Source organism: Corvus cornix, chromosome 17 (assembly GCF_000738735.6).
Source record: "Corvus cornix cornix isolate S_Up_H32 chromosome 17, ASM73873v5, whole genome shotgun sequence".
Lineage (NCBI taxonomy): Eukaryota > Metazoa > Chordata > Aves > Passeriformes > Corvidae > Corvus > Corvus cornix.
Genome location: NC_046346.1, coordinates 1,894,719 through 1,915,683, shown reverse-complemented (window position 1 = coordinate 1,915,683; position 20,965 = coordinate 1,894,719). Strand labels below are relative to the sequence as shown.

Sequence of the window (20,965 nt, the reverse complement as noted above, 5' to 3'; positions counted from 1 at the left end):
CCTTTAAAAACTGCCTGAAAGTATTTTATAGTAATTACTAAAGGAGCTGGAGTTTTTAGCAGTCTTGTAATGAGGAGCTGAACATCTCTGATTTTAGTGGCTTTTTTTCAAAGTGTGGGGAAGACACCAGGCAGGGAGTGAGGATCTGGGCCATGCCTATTATTCCTATTTATAATTAAAATTCCTTCAAAGTGTGGCACAGGTATTGCAGCATCCTGCAGTCCTGGGCTGGGTGTTCTGCCATCCACAATAGCCTTGCAGGACTTTGCTCCAGCACCTTGCTGAACTCTAGCTGGTCACCCAGCACCATTTTCTCCTCTAAAATTCTATCCATGGAGATAAATTCTTGTACATTTTACCTAAGCCACTTGCCAGAATAAAGGGAGTGAGGCACTGCTTGGCAATAGTGAGAAGCAAGGGAGAGAGAGCAAGCTTTGTCCATGAGCCATTTGCAAGCCAAGGCTGTTCCGCTGGGTCACATTCCTGTTCTCTCCGCCTTGGCGTGGATCGCCTCTTTGTAATGGAGTCCAGTGTTCCCAGTGTTTCCAAACTTGTTTCAGTGTTTGCAGCAAGCTGGGATGGTCTCCGAGAAACAGTTTGTGTGGATGTGATTGAGGGAAGGAACGTCACTGTGCTGGAAACAGAAACCCTGCAGGCACTCCGGCCCTCTGAGAGCCATGCCAGTGTCACAGGGTGGATTGGGAGGTGACTCTCCCCACTGTCCCCACATACCATGCTTGGATCTGCACCACGGAGCCATCCCAGTGCCTGGAGCGCTCCTGGCAGGAGCCAAACCCACTGATGTGCTCCAGGAGCAGCCTCCTCTCCTCCCAGGGAGCAGACAGGGCAGCAGCACCAAGTCTTCTACTTAAAACTTGCCCCTTGCTGCCCGCTGATGTGGCCACTGCCCCAACATGGCACCATCGGGGTGACAGAACCGTGCAGAGAGGGGAAATCTCCCATCCAGCCCCAGGAGCTGCTCCCTGGAGCCAGCAGTGCTGGACACTGCTAAACAGATGTGGATCAGAACTGCTCCAAACCTTGCCTTTACTGGCACACAGCCATTGTGCTTGTTCAGTATTCTAAAAGCAGAGTTAATAACTATTTTTGTCTCTATTCTCATTTCTCACGTACATATAAAGGCTCGGCTGATGTTTAGCTTGACAAGCCAGGCTGCAGTTTGGATGCCAAAAATCTCCAAACTGTCATGGAGGGAGACAAGGATAAAGGAAAAAAACAACTTAGATAAAAGGGCTGTGGACTCAGAAATGCTGCATGTGGCACACTTCCCAATCCTCAGAGAGACTTATTAATTCACATCGTGGAAGTGTTTGTGGTGCACAACTCAAGTGGCTTCCTGGCTCCACTTGGGATCTCGCTGCATTTAGGAAGAAGTTGCTTTCACATTCTACAGGCAAAGGAATTAAAAAGTTATTTTGTTTCTCAAAGTGTATAAGGTAATAAAGTGTTTAAGGGATGGAATAAGGCAGGCCAAGACTGTACTCAGGAACTGCACATCAACCTAATGCCAGGGGGGTTTTATTGCCTTTTCCCAAACCACAATGTTCAGACTTGGATTTAACATTCAGTCCTTTGCTGCATCCTTGCAGCTCCCAGAACTAAAACTGATTTTTGCCCAGGGACTGGGCTAACACGTTCCTCCAGCTCTAATCTCTTTATAAAAAACCAAAGCTAAACAAAAAAAAAAATCCATAAGCAAAAAATCTTAAGTTATTATCCCATAATTTGTAACATGGATGTGAGTGTTGTAGGCACTTAACAGACAAGGCACTTGGCAGCTTTTCCCAAATTCTCTATATTCTATGTGGCAGCTGGTGCATCTGGATTTTGCAAGAGCTGTAGGTTGGAGAGCACAGAGCATTTAACCCATCCCTCATCCCAGGGAAGATTCCTGTTTTATCCTCACATCAGCCAGCCAGAGCCTCATCTCTTGTGCTTTTCTCAAGTGTCCAAAGAAGTGAAGAAATCATGGAACATTCTTCTCACTTGGCAATTGTTTTAATTTCTCAGAAGTCTGCACTGTGCCAGGCCTGTCCCTGTCCCACCTCTGAGCCCAGCAGTCTGAACTGCCACCCTTGTGCCCTGTAAACGAGACAGGACTGAAGCTTGTGCAGGGACTCAGTCACAGCCCGTGCTCGGTTACTCACCAAGAGCCAGGGTCCGTTCCTGTAATTGCTGCTGACAGGCTGATGATTTCCTCGTGGAGAGCCAGCCCTGGCAGGGCCGGCATGGGCAGCTCCAGCCTGAGTGAATCACACTGCATGTGATGGGCTCCAGGAGCCCATTCCCGACTGTAGCTGTGGCTGTGGCTGTGTGTCTGGGATTTGGAGCTGGCAGCCGTGTCCTGGGCAGGGGGATGAAGTCAGGGAGCTGCAAACACAGAGTGGGCAGAGCAGGGATACCGGGGCTGGTAATAGGAAATGCAGTTTTGTGCCTCACAGTTTGAAACCAAATGGGCAGGGATGGCCAGAACTGATGCTTCCGAGGAGCACTCCAGAAGAGGCACTGGATGAGGTGGCCCAGGGCCATTGCCCCCTGTCAGCCCCACGTGGCCTCTGGCTGGGGTACAGTCTGGGTACCCCACACCTCTGCATGGGGTACAGTCCCACGTATCCCTGGGCAGCAGCCTGGGCAAGGGACATCCGTCTGTGGGGTGGGCTCCTGGGTGGGGAGGTGGCACAGCTCTTGCTGAAATGAGCTCCCCTTTCACCTAAATTCATTTGGAGCTTCAGCTGAATCACTGGCGTTCAGCTGTGCCCGTGTCCTCCCAGCTGAATCCTGCTCTGTCTCCCACCCTGTGACAGGGACATCAGGAGTTGGCTGGGGGTCCCATCCTGGAGAGGACAGTACAGCCCAGGGCCACATAGAATGTCCTTTTCGAACAGCTCCATTTGTTTTACGAAACCATTTTAGGCTTTAATGCTGCTCGTGCAGGATGGTGACATCGGAGGCTTGAGGCTCCTGTTTGCGATGGAGTGGGAAGCAGCTGGGACTGCATCAGGATGGACTTTGCTTTCTTGCTGTGTTTAGAGCACAGTTGCTCACTTGGAAACTCACCTGGTGCTTTCAGTTTTGGTGCCCTGGAATGGTGTATAAAGGCAGCCAGGCCCTCTCCTGGAGCCGGGCAGGGACTGGAAGAGCAGCCCCTGTCACCAGAGGGAGCAAAGTCATGCTCATCCCCGGCTCTGGGCTGGGACATTCCCGGGCTCCGCCTGCCCGCTGCCCACCCAGGCCAGCACCCACATTCCCCTCTCTGGCTTCCTTGCTGGCCACGGCATCTGGGAGTTCTGGGCAGGCTCCACCACAGAGCTGTACATGGGTTCCAGCCATGGTGTAAATCCAGGGCAGCCTCATCAGCTCAGGAGCAGATTGCAGTGTTGTTTATGAGAACATACGCTGGCCCTACGTATTCCCAGGGATTTGACCTAAGCTGAGCATCTGTCAGGATAAGAAAAAGTGGTTTAGTGCAGTGGCATGGCAGCAGTTCAGTGGATGGGCAGCAGGGCAGAGGGGATTGTCAGCTCCTCCCACTTGGATGGTGGTTTTATATTCCATCAGAGGAAGAAAAAATATTTGCGGAAATTGGTGTTTTGAGAAATTAAATACAAGAACAAAATCTAAACCAGATCCAAACATTTTGCATTTTCTCAGAAGAAAGTAAAATAGAATTTTTGGGCCCTGCTCTGCAGATTTAACCCTGCAGAGTTGGGAACTGCAAAGCAATGCCAGTGGTGGTGAGTGGAAAAGGCAGAGCCAGGACTGTAAGGAGTGAACCCCAGCAGAAAAAAAGGTGTCTGTGCAACTCTGTTTATTTTAACTCAGTCTACTTTACATCAACTCAGGCTCTTAGAGTGTCTGAGCAGTTTTAACTCTTCCTGTGATCAGTACAGGCTAATGGCCTAAAATGTAGGTTTAGACATTAAGAATGGAGTAAAATTGCAGGTGAGACAGGCACAGGTCTACCTCAGGGAGTTAACTGAGGCTGGGCTGGGTTGTGGGGAGCTCTGTGGTGACCCTGAACACCATCACAAAGGAAAATCCTTCCAGGTTCTGTCTACAAAAATTCCGCACAACTGTGAGTGTAAAATACAGTCATTTTTGCAATGATGATGAGCTGGGTTTAATTTAGTTAATAACTGAGGCAAGTTAATCCTGTTCAGGCAAGGATCAAACCAGTTTCAGTGCATCTGTGTCAGTGCTTTGCATCTCTCTAACTAGATTGATTTAGAATAGCTTGGTCACAAAAGGAAGTTGCCTCTACTGTACAGCTCCTGAACTGGGGCTCACACCTGCCCCTGCTCCTGCCTCCATTCCCTTCCACAGGGTGAAGCTTTAGGTCAAGCTCCCCTCTGGCTCCCTTGTTTAGAAGATGTGGGTGGAGATATCCACGTGGAGAACGCATTCAGGAATCTCCAGAAGATGGTACAAAGTGTTTCTGGTCAGGATGATTTGCTGGGTCTGGAGTGTCCTGCATGTACAGGAATGGCTCTGCAGCTCCTTCTCCTTTTGCTGGCAGCCAGGCTCTGGGTCCCTTTCGCAGGATTTGTGCAGAGGTGTGGGCTGGGTACTCGGGGCAGGAGCAACAGGACCCCCTGGAAGCTCAGCAGGGCACAGCTCAGGTGGAGCCAAGGAGGGGCTGCAGCTCCCCGGGTGAATTGTCAGCAGCAAAGCTGACACGCTACTCACTGTCTTCTTTTAATTAATGCCTCATTCAGCCAGGCTGAGAGACTCTGTTCTTCTGAGGGCTGCTTTAGATCTGCAAAGCTTGTTGCCACCATGGCTGGCTTTGTCTTGCAGGTAGCAGGAGGCACAGTGTGCACAGACACTGCCATTCCCAGACACATTCCGAGTGCAGCGCACTCCCCGTGGCTGCAGTAAGCGCCCGGCCTCCCTTCCCTGGAGAGAGCCATCCTGGCTGCATGCTGAAATCCAAGCCATGGCTCTCATTTCCAGTGGAATAGCCAATGTTTCCATCTTGGGGAAGCCACATCCACCCTGTGTAACCCCAGCTGGCTCTCAGCAGACCCTGGCAGCTCTCACAGACTCCCTGATACCCCAGCCTGTGTCCACAGCAGGGAAACTGAGGCACACAAAGGCAGAGTGACCACACCAACCCTGTGTAAGAAAAGACAAAGCCTGGTTTTTTCAGTCTGTACCTACTCCAGGTATCACTGTGATATTCTGTCAGCTCTTGCCATACAGAGATTTATATGAAATCGTTTCTATTCCATTGAAGCAATTTTCAGAGATTAATTTTTGAGGGTATTAGCATTGATTCCTGAGCACACGTGCCTCCTCCTCCCGCCAGTGGTCCATATCCAGGGAAAGCTTCATTGTCTGAGCTGGAGGAAAGCTCACTTGCCCTAATTTATTGAAAAAATTAATTTTAGATTTAAAATGGGGTTTTCATTTATGAACCCTGCTCAATCTGTTCTTCACTCCTGAGTCTTCACCCTGACCTTTCCCTTATCTGAAATCCTCTGGGCTGTACACTGTGTTCATTAGTGAAACTTCCAGGAGGGAGCAGCAGGTGTGGGCTGTGGATAAGGACTGCACGCACGCTTGGCTCTGTGCTTATCCAGGTACCCCTGGCAGCTCCTGGCTGTAATTTAATTTAGGGCAGTGCCAGGATTTGGACTTTTTAAAGAGTTTTTCACAGTTTGTAAGTTTTAATAACAATTTTTACATCAGCTCTGGAAGTAGCAGCCCTTGGCATTGCATGGAGAATGCAGTAATGATACTTGCACTTAAAAAAATGAGCTGGAGAAGTGATGCAGTGCACCCCAGTACTGCCAAGTTTAATCCCTGCTCATGGAGTGGTGAGAGCCAGGATGGTCCAACAGGGTCCCTGGGGCTGACCTGGGTTTGGTGCAGAGCTGTACCTCACACTGCTCCAGGGGAAACAAATGGGTCGTTCCCAGAAAAGGCCATAGAAAAATCACTGGCTTCCTTGGTGTGAACCTCTCATTCCATCTGAAAAGAAGGTTCCCATGGGAAGGATGTGCTTTATATCCATCCCTAGAAGACACTAAAACCTATCTGGCTAAAAGGCAGATAGCAACTGGAAGAAATTAGCTTTATATCCTGGTGCCAGCTATGGATAAAAAAACCACAAACAAACTTTATAATGCTTTGAGCTTTTCTTCTTGTTGTTTCTTTAAGGGAAAGTTTGGCAGCAGCAAAAGAATATTTTTCCAACTTTATTCTGATTATAAATTTTGCATTCTTTGGATATTGCTTTTTAAGAACATCGTTTTGTTGAACATCATTCAGCCTCCAAAGTCAGCTCTTCCCTATTAAACTGAGCCCATTATACAGGCCAGTGTTGTTAGACAGAAGGACAAATCACAGGAAAATGTAGTTTAGATGCTAAAACATCTATTTGTGTTTGTCAGGCTCAAAGTCATTTGCCACTGGTACCCCTCTGTAGTTTAGATTTGAAATTCAAAACTTGACTCCTGCAAATGCCTTGGCTCAAATTGTGGTTGAATGTTAAGTGGTGTCTCTGAAGCGAGACTAATCGCACGGAATGATATTGGATGTTTGCAGGAATGGGACCTCACAAAAAGGTTTAGAAAAATCTGCTGCTAATAACAATGTTCTGTTTTAAATAAAACCTGCAGAAAAGATGAGTGGCATCTCAGTAAAGTCAGGTTTCCTGTGGATTGGGATTACATTCCTAGAGGAAAGTCTAATGCTTATCCAGGAGAGCAGAAAAGTAAAGCTAATTATAAGCAGAAAGAGAAATTGGCCAGTCAGATGCACTGTCTGGGTGCTGTGAAAGGTGGCTGGAGGCAGAGTGAAATATTCTTTCAGTGTAAACACTCTTGAAACAGTTCCCCATTTTTCAGGGGTGCTCGAGTCAACTCTGCCCCATCACTGCAGCTCAGCTCTGGGGGTCAATACCGCAGGGGAAGAAGCAGCAGCCCAGTAACAGCCAATCAGCTGTGCAAGTCCATGTTTGGAACGTTAATTGTGCTGGAATATGGGCTTGTTCAAACTTTTTAAAACAAGTGCTTTCATGACATCAATGGCTATTTGATTTTAACTGTAAATTTGGAGTAGATCTGGATAATCACAATCCCTTCCACTGCTAACTCCTTGAGGTTATTAGGAAATTGTTTGTTTCCCAGTGATAGACAGTGTGGTCATAAAGCACAAAGCACTGGCTTCACAGTCAATAAAAAGTGAGAGATATCTGGGTTTAATAGCTCTGAAAGGTAAACATGGCAGGAGTGTGGAAAGGCTGCTGCCTGGAGGGCTGGAGGCAAAGCTGTGACCATCCTCCTCTGCCCAGCCAAGGAAACAGAGTCAGCCAAGCCTGGCTGGGACCAGAGGAGAAAATGTGACCCAAGAGAAGAGGACTATAAATAATACAAATAATAACTGGGAATGGAAAACTTCCTGTAATAATCCATGGAAATGTACTGTTTACCTGCCCTGACAGTGGCATTCCTTCCACAAATGCCATTTCTTGAGCAGTGGGTGATGCTGGGATCCCATCAGGAACAGGAGGTGTAAGTGTGGAGAAGGGGTGGGGTGGAGGGCACGTAGAGTTCCCGGGGACAGCACCAGCACTGCAGGGGCAGTGACAGCTCTGACTGTGCCATACACCTCGGTATCACCTGCTGAACAGAGAGAACAGCTGTCTACAGGGAAACAACACCTTGTGCACACATGGTGTGAGCTACAAGCTCGCTGGAAGGAAGCTGGATAAACCCTGGCTTGGACAAAATGAGCTGAGACTTCGACGTACAGGTTCTTCTTGGTGGCAGTAAATGCTCCCTGCAGCAGTATTTGAACACTGAGTCAGTGGAATGTGGTTCCTTCACTGCCTGGCACTCCCTGGGGACGGGGACAGAGCAGTCCCCAAGGCCCTGGTCTGCAAAGTTTTAATTTCCGTCTGTACCTCCTGAGCCACACATGGTATTCAGTCCAGAGGCCGTGGAGAGGGAGAGGGCAAGGCATGGCCTGTGCACTGCAGATCGGTGTTCCAACAAGTTTGTGTCTTTTAGACTCCAGCCCAACCCCAGAGTGATGGATGGGACAGGGGCACAGTGACACTTCCCATGTCACTTTGGGAAAACACAGTTGTCATTTGCTGAGGTGAGTGTGGAGAATCAATGTGCAGCACAACAGTCCCACGGGCTCCAAGGTCAAACGTTACTTCATCCCGATGCCTGGCTCACTTCCCAGCCCTGCACAGACCAACTGTCTGGAATTTCAGGTTTGGGACAGGGGGAATTCAACTGGGCAGCTCCCAGCAGACAGAGCTCTGTCACTGGGTCCTGCTGGCCTTTGCTGTCATGTGGAAGCTGCAGTGGAGCAGTGCTGGGTCCTTATGTCAGCTGGAGCTGCCACAGTTCCCAGCAGAGCCGGCTTCCTGCAGGAACACAGGCCAGAGCACGTGCTTGGTGGGTTCAGTACTTCCTTCCAGAGTGTCCAAATAAAGTGTCTGAATGTGCAACAGAGGCTGTTCCAGCGCTGGGCTGCAGAGAGAACCTGAATTCTCCCTCTCCCGCTGCCTTGGTCTGCTCGGCTCTCCACCCCACTGCAGGTGCGAAGGCTCGTTCCAAAGTTCAGGTTCTGTGTTTTAGTGCCTTGCCAGGAAGATAAAAGGGTTGGTAAAACTGTAACTTGACCTTAGCATTTCGCAGCAGCCACGGAGATAAGGTGCTAAAGGAAATACAGAGAGCGAAACACAGATGGCTCTGGGGAAGGGGAGCCCACAAGGCAAGAGCTCCGTGCAGGGCTCAAGAGCCGCGGGGGAGCCCGGCTGGCAGGCGGGGATGGCTCTGCACTGCTGACCAGCATCGCAGGCTGGCGGGCACCGTATTTGTGCTCCACCACACAAAGGACCCCTGTGCTGCTGCTGCTGCTGCAGATTTGAGAAGGAAAAGATTGACTGAAGCTGCCTGTTATTATTTTTGGCTACTCCAGCAATGTATCAAAAACCTGACGCTGGGTTGATGCTGGTGCCCTACTTTATAGAAGCCCTGAAAAGCAGATCAAGGACAGCGAGCTTGTCTCTCTGCGTGGCATCTGCCAGCAAAGGGTGAGAAAACTTCAAACCGCTGGTGGGGGAATGGGGAGGCAAAAATGAGGCAAAATGTGCTAAATCCAGAGCGCTGTTTGCAGACTTCAAGGGAAAAGGGGTCTGCATGTCCTCTGCTAGGGAGGGAAGGTTGGGACAGGCAGAGACTGGGGCATTCTGCTGCCAGCGTGGCTGCTGAGCTGGTGCCATTGTCCCCGGGGTGCGCTGGGGACCAGTCTCTCTGGAAGGAGAGTGGCCTTAGGTGACCGTGCTCCTTGTTAGCCAAGCCCAGCAATAATGCTGCTTCACGTTTTCTGGATCCTTTGGCTGTGAGAGGGTCATGGCCACCTCTCTGGCTGAGGAGGAGAGGCACGTAGGGGAGTGTGTGCAGGGAGTTAGTGTTGGAACTGGGCAGAGAACCTGCGAACTTTGACTCGTTTGTCAGTGCCGTGCACGGTGGCGCTGGCTGGAGGGATGGTCTGTCTGGGAATCCGGCTTCTGTGTCCCTGGAGGAGGCGAGACTTGTGCCTGCTGCCTCGGGCAGGATCTGCCCGTCTGCCACTCTGGGACCTGCTTCCTTCTCCTGTGCTCTGGGGAAAGCCCGAGTATTCCTGTCACCTGGGGATGTTTACCGTTATTGGCGTTTGCCCCTCCAAAGCTGACCAGCGTCCGCAGCCCAGGTGCCGGCTTCCTCCGCTGATCCGGAGCTGCCTCGCATGAGCTGGAGGATTTATGCTTTGCTGCAGACATGGACAGTAGCCTTTGAAAAGTGGAAGAGGAAGCAGCCATCAGTAGGAGGCAGGGGACAGTGCCATGTGGTGGTTTTTCATTTACTAGATAGTCCTACTTTGTTCTTGATGAGTAATGGAGGCATTTGAATACGCCAGGATGACAGCAGCAGTCTGGCTCTGGGAACGTGTCGGCGTGGGCTGGGTGAGGATGGTGGCAGTCGGGACAGTGGGACCATGCCGCGCAGCCTTCCCGTCTCTTCTCCGCTGCCTCGCGTCTCCTCTGCCGCTCACCTGCTGCCCCCGGGCCCCGCGTTCCGTGAGGCCGCCCGGGCCTGAGCCCCGCGCCCTCGGGCCCCGCCGGGGAGCCCAGCCGGGAGCCCCCGGTGAGCTCCGCGCCGATGCGGGCGCGCTCCGTGCGGGGTGAGGACCATGGCTCACGCAGGGGCCGCCGGCTGCTGCTGCAGGCGCTACTCCCTGCTGTGGATCGCGCTGCTGCAAAGGTCAGTGACTCGGCTCTCCGAAACGGGAAAGGAATGCGGTGCGCGGCCGAGGGCAGGGACAGGCGGGCGGGCGGCGCCGTCCCTCCCCTCCCGGTGCCAGGCCGGAGGACGCGGCGGGGACAGGGGTGCCCAGGGCAGCCGACGCACGACACGGGCTCCCGGAGAGCTGCGCTTTTCCCCGGTTTATCACAACAGAATGAGAGCGACGGGCGGGATGAGGCGAGGGGTGAGCGGCTTGGGGACCGCGGGGCACGCGGCGCTGCCGGGCAGCGACGGGAGGGCGAGGGGGGGAGACCCCCGGCCGCGGCGGAGAGCGAGGTGCGCCCGCTGCCCCCCGAGCCGAGCCCGCGCTCCGGGGCCGGCGGGCCCGGGGCGCTCTGCCCAGCTACAGCGCAGCCAATGGGCCGCGGCGGGGCGGAGCGGCGGCGGGGCCGGCCCGGGGCGGGGGCCGGGGGCGGCGGGGCCGGGGGTCCCCGCCCGCGGCGGCGGCGGGAGCGCGGCATGGCCCAGCCCGAGCGGGGCGGCGGCGCGGCGGCGGCGCGGCGGGGGCCGGGCCCTGCAGGTGAGTGCGGGGCTGCGCGGCCGTGTCCGGGGTGCGCGGGCAGCGCCAACTCCGCGCCCGGCCCCGCGCCCCGACCGGCGGGTCCCGCACAGCGCCCGGAGCGGAGCGGCGGGGCCGGGCGGGGCGGCGGCCGGAGCGGGCCGGGGGCGCAGCGGGGCCGGGGGCGCAGCGGGGCCGGGGCGCGGAGGCCGCCGCGCTGGAGGGACGGGCGCTGACAGCCGCTCCCGGCCGGTCCGGCCCGGCCCGGGGATGCGCGGCCGCGCTCCGTCCCTCGTTCCGTGCGTTCGCGGTTTGTTTTCATCCTTGGCGGCGTTTCATCATCCGTGGCCGGGCTCGGCAGCCGCGCTGTGGAGATGGGCCTTGCGGCTCCATTTCCGTGTGGTTGGACCAGGAGGACACATCCTGCCTCGCCTTCGCCGCCTTGTCCAGATTCCGCCTCCGGACTGATGTTACGCAAAATTCAGGTGATAGAAATCAAACCCTTTATCCCCACCCTGCTCCCCCCGTGGAAGATGGGAGCACCCCGGGAGTTCTCCCGTGAGTGCTGGCAGGGAGCAGGGGGGCTCTGGCTCGGTCCCTGCGTCCCGGTTTTGCTTCTGCTGCCATGGACGCGCCCCAGGTGTTTTTTGAGGCCCTACGGTCCCTGCTCGCTCCAAAGGCTGGTGCTGTGGGAATGACTTGTTCCTAGGGCTGTGCTGTGGCTCGGGCTCCAAATTAAGAGTGTTGGATCTGTCACTGCTGTTTGCATCAGATGTCCCCAGATCTGGTACTATTAAGGCTGGTTTAGGCTGATGTGATAAAAGGGGTTTTTTTAATGTAAGTGTTGATTTCTGTTAAAAGTGACATGTTAATGCCATTCTGCTTATGGGGAAGGAGCTCCTTGAAAACATTTTTGATGACTGAAGTTCAGGTATATTTCTGATCACCTTTTGCATCCTGCTTCTGATGCCCTTTCCTTGCTTTTGCAGTTCCTCTCCTCTTGCACGTCACAAATGCCATCGGTGTCCTTGCTGGTTGTCCTGTGCTGGGCTTGCAGGCTGCCCCTGACAAACTTTGCAGTGGCACATTATTAATACCCACACTCGGGTGAATGTCACAGGTTAAAATCATCCTTCAGGTTTGCTCTGGCAAAAACAACATTTGGAATCTGGTATAAGCTGACAGAGTCCTTTTGAATGTAATTAATCCTGCTGCCGGTTGAAACTGAGAACAGTCTAAAAACAAGGGCAGGCATTAATAAGTTTAATTACATGTCCTTTGTGTTGCTCAGGGAAGGTGTTACGTTAGTGAGGGCAACCTGTAATGCCGGGTTCCCATCGTGAGTGTGCTGAGCAGTGTTTCCCAGGCAGAGATCAGCAGCTGGACTTCAGGGAACGGCAGGAGAAAGTTCCGGGTAGCAGAACATGGAGAAGGGTTTGCTGCTGCGTGCTGAGACTTCATCCCCACGTCCTCTCCTACAGGAAAAAAAACATTCCTCATCTTCTGGAAGCCTGCGAGTTCTCTTGTGTGCTGGTGGTGGTGGTTATTCCCACAACATCGCTTTGGTATTTATTTGTTACATTGAAGCAGGATGAGGCACAGGGGAGGAAGGGATGAGAACTCCCAGCACTGGTCGCGAGGTCAGCGGGAAGTTGGTCCCCGGCGGGGGGGTCACTCAGGCGCTGCTGAAACCTGGGGAGAGCTGCTGTGGAGGAGAGTGGGAAGCAAATCAGAGCAGTCTGGGCTCTGCAGAGCGTGGTCCCAGAGCAAACCAGCAGCAGTGAGGCTCAGGAGGGACAGTGGCACAGGGCAGAGCTCCCAGATGGAGCTGGCAGAGGATGGTGGGTGATTTACTCCCATCTGCGACTGCTAAAATCCTTCTCCCATCTGATGTTGCAAATCAATTTACTGGAGTTGTGCACTTTGTACTCAGTCATAACAAACCCCTAATCCCCGGGCTGGAGACAGATTTAGATTCTGTCTATGCTGCATGTGGATCTGCCAGGCTGCTCGGCTGCGCTTGGGCGCGGAGGACCCCCTGCAGCGGGCGAGTGCTGGGGAGGGGGTCAGGGCTGCCCTAAAGAACCAGCTCACTGCTGGGCACAGAAAAGAACTGTCAGCCTCAAAAAGCTGCACACAGGGAATCTTTCCTGGCCAGGAGACGTGTCACAGAGTCAAACTTGTAATTTGGGAGATCAAATCCCTCTGACACTGGGGAAGCATGCACACTGCCAGCTCTGCAGCTGATGTCAATGGGACGTCTTAGGACCTGGACTTCCTTCAGAATTCCCCAGTCTGTTCAGAGCAGAATAGCAGGAGATTTAAGAAAGGCTCTTCATTTTTAACTCCCATGTTTCAGTGTTAGGTTTTGTGTCTGCTCCATCCCTATGCAGCCACCCACCAGGTTCCCTGTTTGTTTCTGTCTCTTGAGAAAAATCAGGAACGTTTGCATCATAAAACCACAGGAGCAGCAGCCAGGTGGTTTCAAGCAGGTGAGGCTCTGAAATGAGGACTGACAGAGTTGCCTGTTTGCAGCACTGTTTGCTGCCTCCATTGCTTAAAATCCAGCCCTGGAGTTGGGTGAGGAGAGGATGGATTGTCCCTCCATGCTTGTTTTTCCAAGTCTTCCCTGCAGTGCATGTGGTCCTGGTTGGATTTGGTGATACTCGAGTGGCTGTGGAGGCAGAGGGGATACATCCCTTCACGTGGTAACGTTTTATGACTTTTATTATTTAGCACAACAATCCTCTCTCATTGCTCTTGGGCAGCAGAGCTCTTTCTTTAATAACCAGAGACTGGCTGCTGCTCCGCAGGACTTGCCAGGTCAGTGCCGGTAGCAGTAATGTTATTTCTCTTTAGAACTAATGTGGTCTTTTATGAGATTTTTTCCTCCCCCCTTCATTTCAACTGAACTTTAAGCAAGTAGAAAGGGATTAAAAAAAGGCCCTTGGCAAAAAGAACTAAATGTGCTGTTTGGAAAGAGGGTTCCCGCTGTGAGATGGCTCTGGGCAGCTGGCCGTTCCCAGCGTATTAAAACAAAGGTGTAGGATTGGAATTAGATCAGCTGATGTAAACCAGGACAGGACCTGGAATATGCAGTGAGTTATTGGAGCAAGAGATCAGATGGCCCCACAGGCAGCATCTTCAGAGTGATGGTGGGGGGATGAATGTGAACAGAGTACCTCTGTCATCTTGGAAGTGTGTGATAACCATCAGCAAATGGTGTTCCAGGTGCGTTTGGCTGTTCGGGATGGCTCATGGAACAGCACAGGTCTGCAGGGACTCAGGTGTCCCAGTCACTGTGGGTGCTGCTCTCAGGCTCAGGAAAGCAGCTTTGGCCTTTTCTTACTGCTGGTACAAGGGGAAGTCTGTGGGAGCAGCGATGGGGACTGGCAAACGTTTCTCAGTGAATGGGCTCCTGCCACAAATGCCGTGTCACCGAGGGACGCGAGTGCTCTCTGCCCTGGAACAGGGATTAAAGTGAAAGGACCTTGTGCCCTTTGGAGATGGGAGGGTGGAACAGAGATGGGACAGAGCCCTGGGAGAGGGCTCTGCTCGTCCTGCCCTGCCAGGGCTGCTGTGGCAGAGAGATCCTCATCCCTGCTGCTGAGATTTCCAACAGCTCTAATTAATGACATCTCCCCACTTAGCTCTTGATACACAGACAGATGCTGGGTTTTAGGGCTGGTTTGAGACCTGCAGCACTCGCCCTGCACAGAGCAGCATCTGGTGAGAAATGTGGCTGCTGCTGACCTGGGCTGGATCCAAGCGGGCGCTCAGGAGTGAGAGATGTCGTGGGAGCAGGTCCTGCTGAGGCAAGGACCTGACAAATAACCTCCCTAAAAGAGTCCTGTTCATTTTAGGATTCCCAGAGGCATTCAGCAGAGCATGGAGGGATAGAAATACACATTTGCTGAATCTGGTGAGAGTGTAATATGTCCTGAGAAACTCCCCCTTGGTAATTCTTCGTATTGCACATCTGCACTCCCACCCGTGGCCATCCAGCTGCAGTAGTTTTAAATGAAAAATAGATTTGTTTTGTTTTAATTTTTAGAAAAATTCTTAGGCCAGCATGAAGCGATGCAGCTCAGTAATGTACTGAGTTGTGGGTTTATTTTATCAGTATTTATATTTGTCTACACAAGAATGCAAGTCTCAGATTGGTTATTTACCTTTTCTAATTTCATCTGTAAAATGTGGGCATAAGAGTTACCATAAATGCCTCGATTCTGGGCTTGCCTGGGCTGGGTGAGCAGTCTGTATTGTCAGTTCTTGAGCTGCTGGATATTAGTTCTGCACTGAGCATCCAGAGGTAACTTGATCTGTCTGCCTGTATTAGAGTTAATTTACAGTATCATTCAGAGGAGAAGGATAGGGACCCTTTTCTGTGAAAATAGTGTAAAATTGCCACAAAGTACTGGGAAATGACTGTGCTGGGTTCCTAAAGATCAATTTACTCACCACAGAGATGTGGGGTGAGTGGGCAGTTGAGAGGATGGCTAATGGCATGGAGAGCCTTTGCTGGGAACCCGGGGCTCCTGATCCAGCACAGGGCTGTGCCAACCCCAACAGGGTTTTCAGCACCTGAGGGCTGGGGGTTGTCCCCTCAGAAACCCTGTGCTGGTGGCTGTTCTGCAGATGTTTTACTGATGTCACCACAGCTGGTCCTGGCTGGCGCCCCAGTAGGTGCAGGGAAGTGTCCCAGAGCCCTCCCCAGCGTGTCCCCAGGCTGGGTGGCCCTGGTGAGGAGGGGTGGCCCTGGCACTCAGAGCTGTGTGCGGAGCAGCTCAGGCAGGGAACCAGCCACAGGTGGTTCCGTTATCATCTGGGGCTTCATCCATGGCCTGAATCTTAATGGCAAATCTAGAGAAGCACCTGTCTATCTGCTGCTGCTGTTTGTCTGAGAATCTCCTTGGGCTGTTTTCTGGATCCAGCCTGGCGTGTGATTCACTGGAAGTGATGAATTTTGCATGCACTGTTGACATTTCTCTCTGTTTTGGTCAGCTTTATTCTGGAGAACAACAAAACTCGATGCACACATCAGAGCAAGCTGGGAGTATACTGGGAGCATTGTTGTTTGGCTCATGAAAGACCATGCTGAGAATATGACAAACCCCCTTATTGCTGTCCTTCCATGCCTTTGGAGAAGGCGTCACACTCCCTTTGTGGACAGGGACCCTTGGTCTCTTTGGGAGCCCCCAAAGTGCTTGCCAGAGGTTTTAAAGGTCAGAGTTACCGGGATCAGAGCTCTGGCGTAGGAACATCTGACATGGTGCAGGCTATAGAGAAGGCAGCTGCTCCCTTTGCTCTCAAGTTATTTTTTCCCTTGCCACTTTATGGGTTTGCTGTGTTTTCCCTGGGAGTACTTAACTATCTTTCTTTTTTTTTTTTTTTCACCCCTTGAGCTCTCTGGTTTTGCTTTAAGAGTTACAGCACCATTGATTGTATTGGCTGTCTCAAAAATGGTGCTCTGCTCGCTGTCTGTGGGCTCCCCGCTGCTAAATGCTGCCAGTGGGACTCCAGAGCATTTAGATCAATCAATAGGGCTATCACAGCCTTATTTTCCACACTGTCCCCATCCCAGGGATACGTGTGACAATCAGAGAGAGCATACGAGCCCAAGGGTTGTTGGTGACAGAGTGTGAATCTACACAGGGGTGTTTCGGTGAGGTTCTGGCACCATCAGAGCTCAGCACCAGGTGCTGCAGACCTGGTGGTGCTGATGAGGCAGCAGTGGGTGCTGGGGCCAGCTTGGCTGCAATGCACCCACCCTGCAACACCCCACACCTGGGAAGTCTCGTTTAGGAACACCCCACACCTGGGAAGTCTCGTTTAGGAACACCCCACACCTGGGAAGTCTCGTTTAGGAACACCCCACACCTGGGAAGTCTCCCTCAGCACATGTGGTGTGGCCATTTAGAGTTTGATTCAGTTGTTCAGAGACCCACAGTGTGCAAACCTCTAAATAATTGACTCTTGACTGCATTGGAGTTGGGAAAAAATGTTTTATTGCTCATAGTGACTGTCATGGAACCTTTAGAGTAAAAATTACAAATGGGATAGTGTAGCAGACCCTGTTTTTCAGGGCCCTTAGTTATTTCATGACAAAACATTCCTGGGAATATTGGGCAGTTGTTGCTAACAGATGTTGCTAACAAATTTCTCTGGGAAGGAGAGCATCCACTGACACAGTTAACATTTTTCCTCCAGATCCCATCTAATGCCGAGGCTGAAAGAATCGCGCTCCCACGAGTCCTTGCTCAGTCCCAGTAGTGCTGTTGAGGCTCTGGATCTCAGTATGGAGGAGGAAGTGGTCATCAAGCCAGTCCACAGTAGCATCCTGGGCCAAGACTACTGCTTTGAGGTAAGGAGCTGTGCGGGGCTGTTCCTGCTGTGCCGTGGGGCCGGCTGGGGAGCCAGGTGTGGGCTGGCATCTGGAGTCTGGCTGTTACCAAACATTGCTGCTCAGAATTGCTACACAGAGACCATTTCATAGGCAGAAAATTGCTCCCATCTTTCCAAGGAGGATCATATCCACACAATCAGAGCAATGAGCTCCTTGTAAGCGCTGTCGCAGCAGAGCTGCTGGCACAGGTGCTGCACTGCTTAGGGCTGGGTATCAGCAGAGCATAAATTTGTTTATGCTCCTACAGTTTATGTTCATAGAGATATTGGAAAGTGCTAATCCCTACTCAGTGTTCCCAAAGACATACATGTGGTCACAGAGCCAGCCTGCTGCTGTCAGTGGGAGTGTGGAGGACTTTGTCTAGAAAACTGAAGCTTCCCTTGTTTGGGTAAATAGAAAAATCTGTGAGTATTTGAGATTACTTTGACATCTGTTATGGCATGTGGTAAGGTCTGTGCTAGCAGGAGGGAGTAGGACATGCACAACCCAGGCTGTAGCTGGATAATTCAATGCAGTATATCTTGGGAATCATTTGTCCTGAATTGTGGATGGCAAAGTGTTATTGCTTGTGGCAGTGGCTAGGTACAGAACTGGGAAATGGTTTTCTTACTGTAATAAGGTGGTGAATGTTTGTGTTTCTGTGAAGAGAAGGTAACACCTGCTTGTGCTTGGACACAGAGAAGTGGGTAAATGGTGTATCCATGCTTGGATTGTGCTGTAGGAGCGACAGGGCTGCAGGCTGCCCTTGGATGGGCAGGGCTGGATGAGAACACATGTCAGTGTTCAAGAGCAGTCAGACTGGAAAGATGAAGATATTTTTCTTTACTGAAATTAGCACATTTTGAAGTAAATGAGTTAAAAGATCCATTTCTTAAAATATAAGCAGGTAACATGAAAACAGCCTTACAAAGAAATAGCCCCGAACATAAACTCTCTAGTGGGCTGAGATATAAATTTTGCAGTGCTGTTCATTCTTTGTGGAATTGAGCAAGTGCAATGGGTCAGGAGGGGAACAGTCCTGTAAATTATGTGTCCTCTATTACATTCCACTCAAGAAAGATAAAATGAAGCTAGATGGAAAATAGATGTGACATCCATAATATAAGAGTTGTTTACCAATTCTGTTCAGCCCACAAGAGGAGAGGGAGGGATATGAACAGAACTTGTAGAAAGCTGAGTGAGAGGGAAATTACACAAGTCATGCACTTGGAAGGAGGAAGAAAATTTTGGGGTTAAGTGAGAAGTCACACTGTAAAAAAAGAACGTGTTAATTGCTGTTCTGCAAACCCTGCAGAGGAGAGGAAGAATTCCAGGAAACAACAGGGACATTGGTTTGTCACTGGTGGCTGCTCACCAGCAAGCTCCAGCGGGAGGGACCGAGGTGAGAGCTAAGTGGCACTTTGTGTCAATGCCTTGGTCTCGTGTCTCCTGAGAGCCTCTTCCAAGCTGGGAGTGAGGTCAGCACTGGAATGAGTTTGCAGATCTCCGGGGATCCCTGGTGGGGGCCAGGCAGTGACTACAGCCCACAGCACTCAGGTACCAGTGATGGACACAAAGGAGCTCAGCAGATGTCCTGGAAAAGCAGCCCTGACCAAGAAATGCCAAGTGAGAAGGCCCTGCCAGGATCACAGGGATGAGGGGAACCCAGGTGTTTTCTGTGCAGTGGATTGGGAAGGTGCTGCAGTTGGTGGTGGTGCCTCATCCCTGCCCGTTGTTGCTGTTGTGGACCTGCTCCCTGGGGAGATCTGTTGGGAACAGGCAGGGCTGCTGCCTCCAGCTGAGAAGCAAAGCTGTTGCTGGGCAGTGCCAGCCTTGCACAATCCTTCACCACCTTCTCCCAGAGGTGGGGTGGCCGGGCAGGGACAGTGCCTCGGGAGCTGTTCCCATCCCCAGCTGGCTGGTGGCCATCAGGGCTCACCTGACGCAGCTCCTCCCCTGCCAGAGCTGCCTCGTGGCCCGGGGAACAGGCCAGGAAGATCTGACACGGCTGCAGATGGAGGAGAGCGGGTTTGGAGAGGAGCTGGCAGCGCACCCAGACGGAGACAAAAGCGAGAGGTGCCAAAGCCATCTGCAGTGGAAAACAACCAAGTGGCTCGTTGGGAGGCAGCTGGTGGATGAAGGTGCAGGGAATTGTTCCTCCCTTTTATCTCCACCACCCTGCATTAAGACGTGCTCGGCCCTGCTCCCCTCAGCTCTGCCAGGGAGCACGGTCAGCACCAGGGCAGGGCTTTTCCACAGGCTGCATTTGGCTTTTTCTGCTTACCAAGTTTTGTGAAACTTGCTTTTTTCTCACTTGCTGAGTACTTGGCAGTCAGTATTTGCTTGTTTCCTTCACTGATTTTTTTTTTTTTTTTTTAAATTACTCAGCATCATCTTCTTTCTCCTTGTAAGACTCCTCCGTCAGCAAATCATCCCGTGCCACTGCACATGCTGCGTGTGCTAAATATACAGTGGGCATCTCAGCCAGCGCCAGAGGCTCAGAGCCCAGGCTCCCAGAGCCTGTTCCTGGCCCTGCTCTTTGGGGGGTCCTGGGCCAGGCAGGGCCATTAGGGCTGAGGGGCTCTCTTATGTCTTGGCAGACCAAAGCCTTGTCCTGTTGCACAGCTCATGCCTTAGCTGTCCCAGGACACAGCTGGGGGAAAGACAAACTGTGGTTGCTCCAATACAGCTGAGCCTGTTGCCTCATCCTGGCCTTGCCTCAGCAAGGGAGAATTTAGTGGAGCTAAATTTAGCAGCACTAAATTTGATCCAGCTGTGTAAACGTTGGCCATTGCTCGCGTGGCCCTTCGAATGCCTGGAGCTTCTGCGGGGCCGGGGGTGCAGCTGAGCCCTGACTGGGCCTTGGAAAATCCTCTGGACACTGAGTGAAGCACCTCCAGTAGCTCAGTTATCATCCCCTGTTACTCCATGCATGTCCCTCCAGGTGAAGCCTGTAGCCTGTACCTTAAGAGTGTCTTAAAAAGACAAGATTTTATCTGACTAAAGAGATCACCCATCCAAGGACTGGGGATAATGAATAAGTAACATTTCAGAAATTAATGAGTTTTATTAATTGAGTTTATCCTGTACATTAACAGTATTCCAGCATATCCAAAATCTTGATGAGACCAGAATACTCTCTTTATAAAGATAATTAATATCTCATAAAGATCATTAATGCCATATGATATTTAAGTCAGAACTCAAAGCTGGGATGTGATTGCAGATCTGGGGAAAATTACATTTTTGGTCACACATGGTAGATGTGACCTTCAGCTCCCATCAGACCAAGACACACTTCATATCTGGCACACGATTTCCCCCTTCTCTCACTTCAGGATGACAGTTACAGTTTTTTAGGTTTTGAAAGATTAATTAATTTATAATTGGTTTAAAATTGAATGATGAATTTGGCCACGATAATTCATGTGTTTACTTAAGTGTGGCAAGAAAATACATTGGATATCCAACCTAACAGATAGCTGGTGAAAAACTGACACTGACTGAACAGATTCAGAAGAACAGCTGAATTACATGGTTACTTATTTGGACATGAGCCTCTCTGCAGTTGTGGGATCCATGTGTGTCACCAAGGAGAACTCATCTTTAAGAGATCATCTTGCAACAGCAACCAAAGAAATCTTAATTCTCCTTTATGGAGGAGCTTCCAAGTTTCCTTCTCTAGATCCGAGAACATTTTCAAATGCGGTTGTACACCAAACTCCATCAAAACCAAAGAGCTAAACAAAAAGC

General features: G+C 51.4%; 1 protein-coding gene across 14 annotated transcripts in view; it reads left to right on the top strand.

The window, feature by feature from the left end:
• Positions 1–20,965, top strand: part of LOC104688508 (DAB2 interacting protein) — a 163,888-nt gene that overhangs the window by 107,512 nt on the left and 35,411 nt on the right. For 9 of the 14 annotated variants that reach the window (XM_039561595.1, XM_039561596.1, XM_039561597.1 and 6 more), the window contains one exon: positions 17,038–17,191. In XM_039561595.1, the coding sequence (XP_039417529.1) occupies positions 17,038–17,191 (154 nt within the window). Of the gene's footprint in view, positions 1–8,755; positions 9,077–10,194; positions 10,287–10,405; positions 10,513–10,808; positions 10,849–11,227; positions 11,313–17,037; positions 17,192–20,965 lie in introns of those variants that run through there. The other 5 variants (XM_039561598.1, XM_039561599.1, XM_039561601.1 and 2 more) reach the window with 5 other exon arrangements.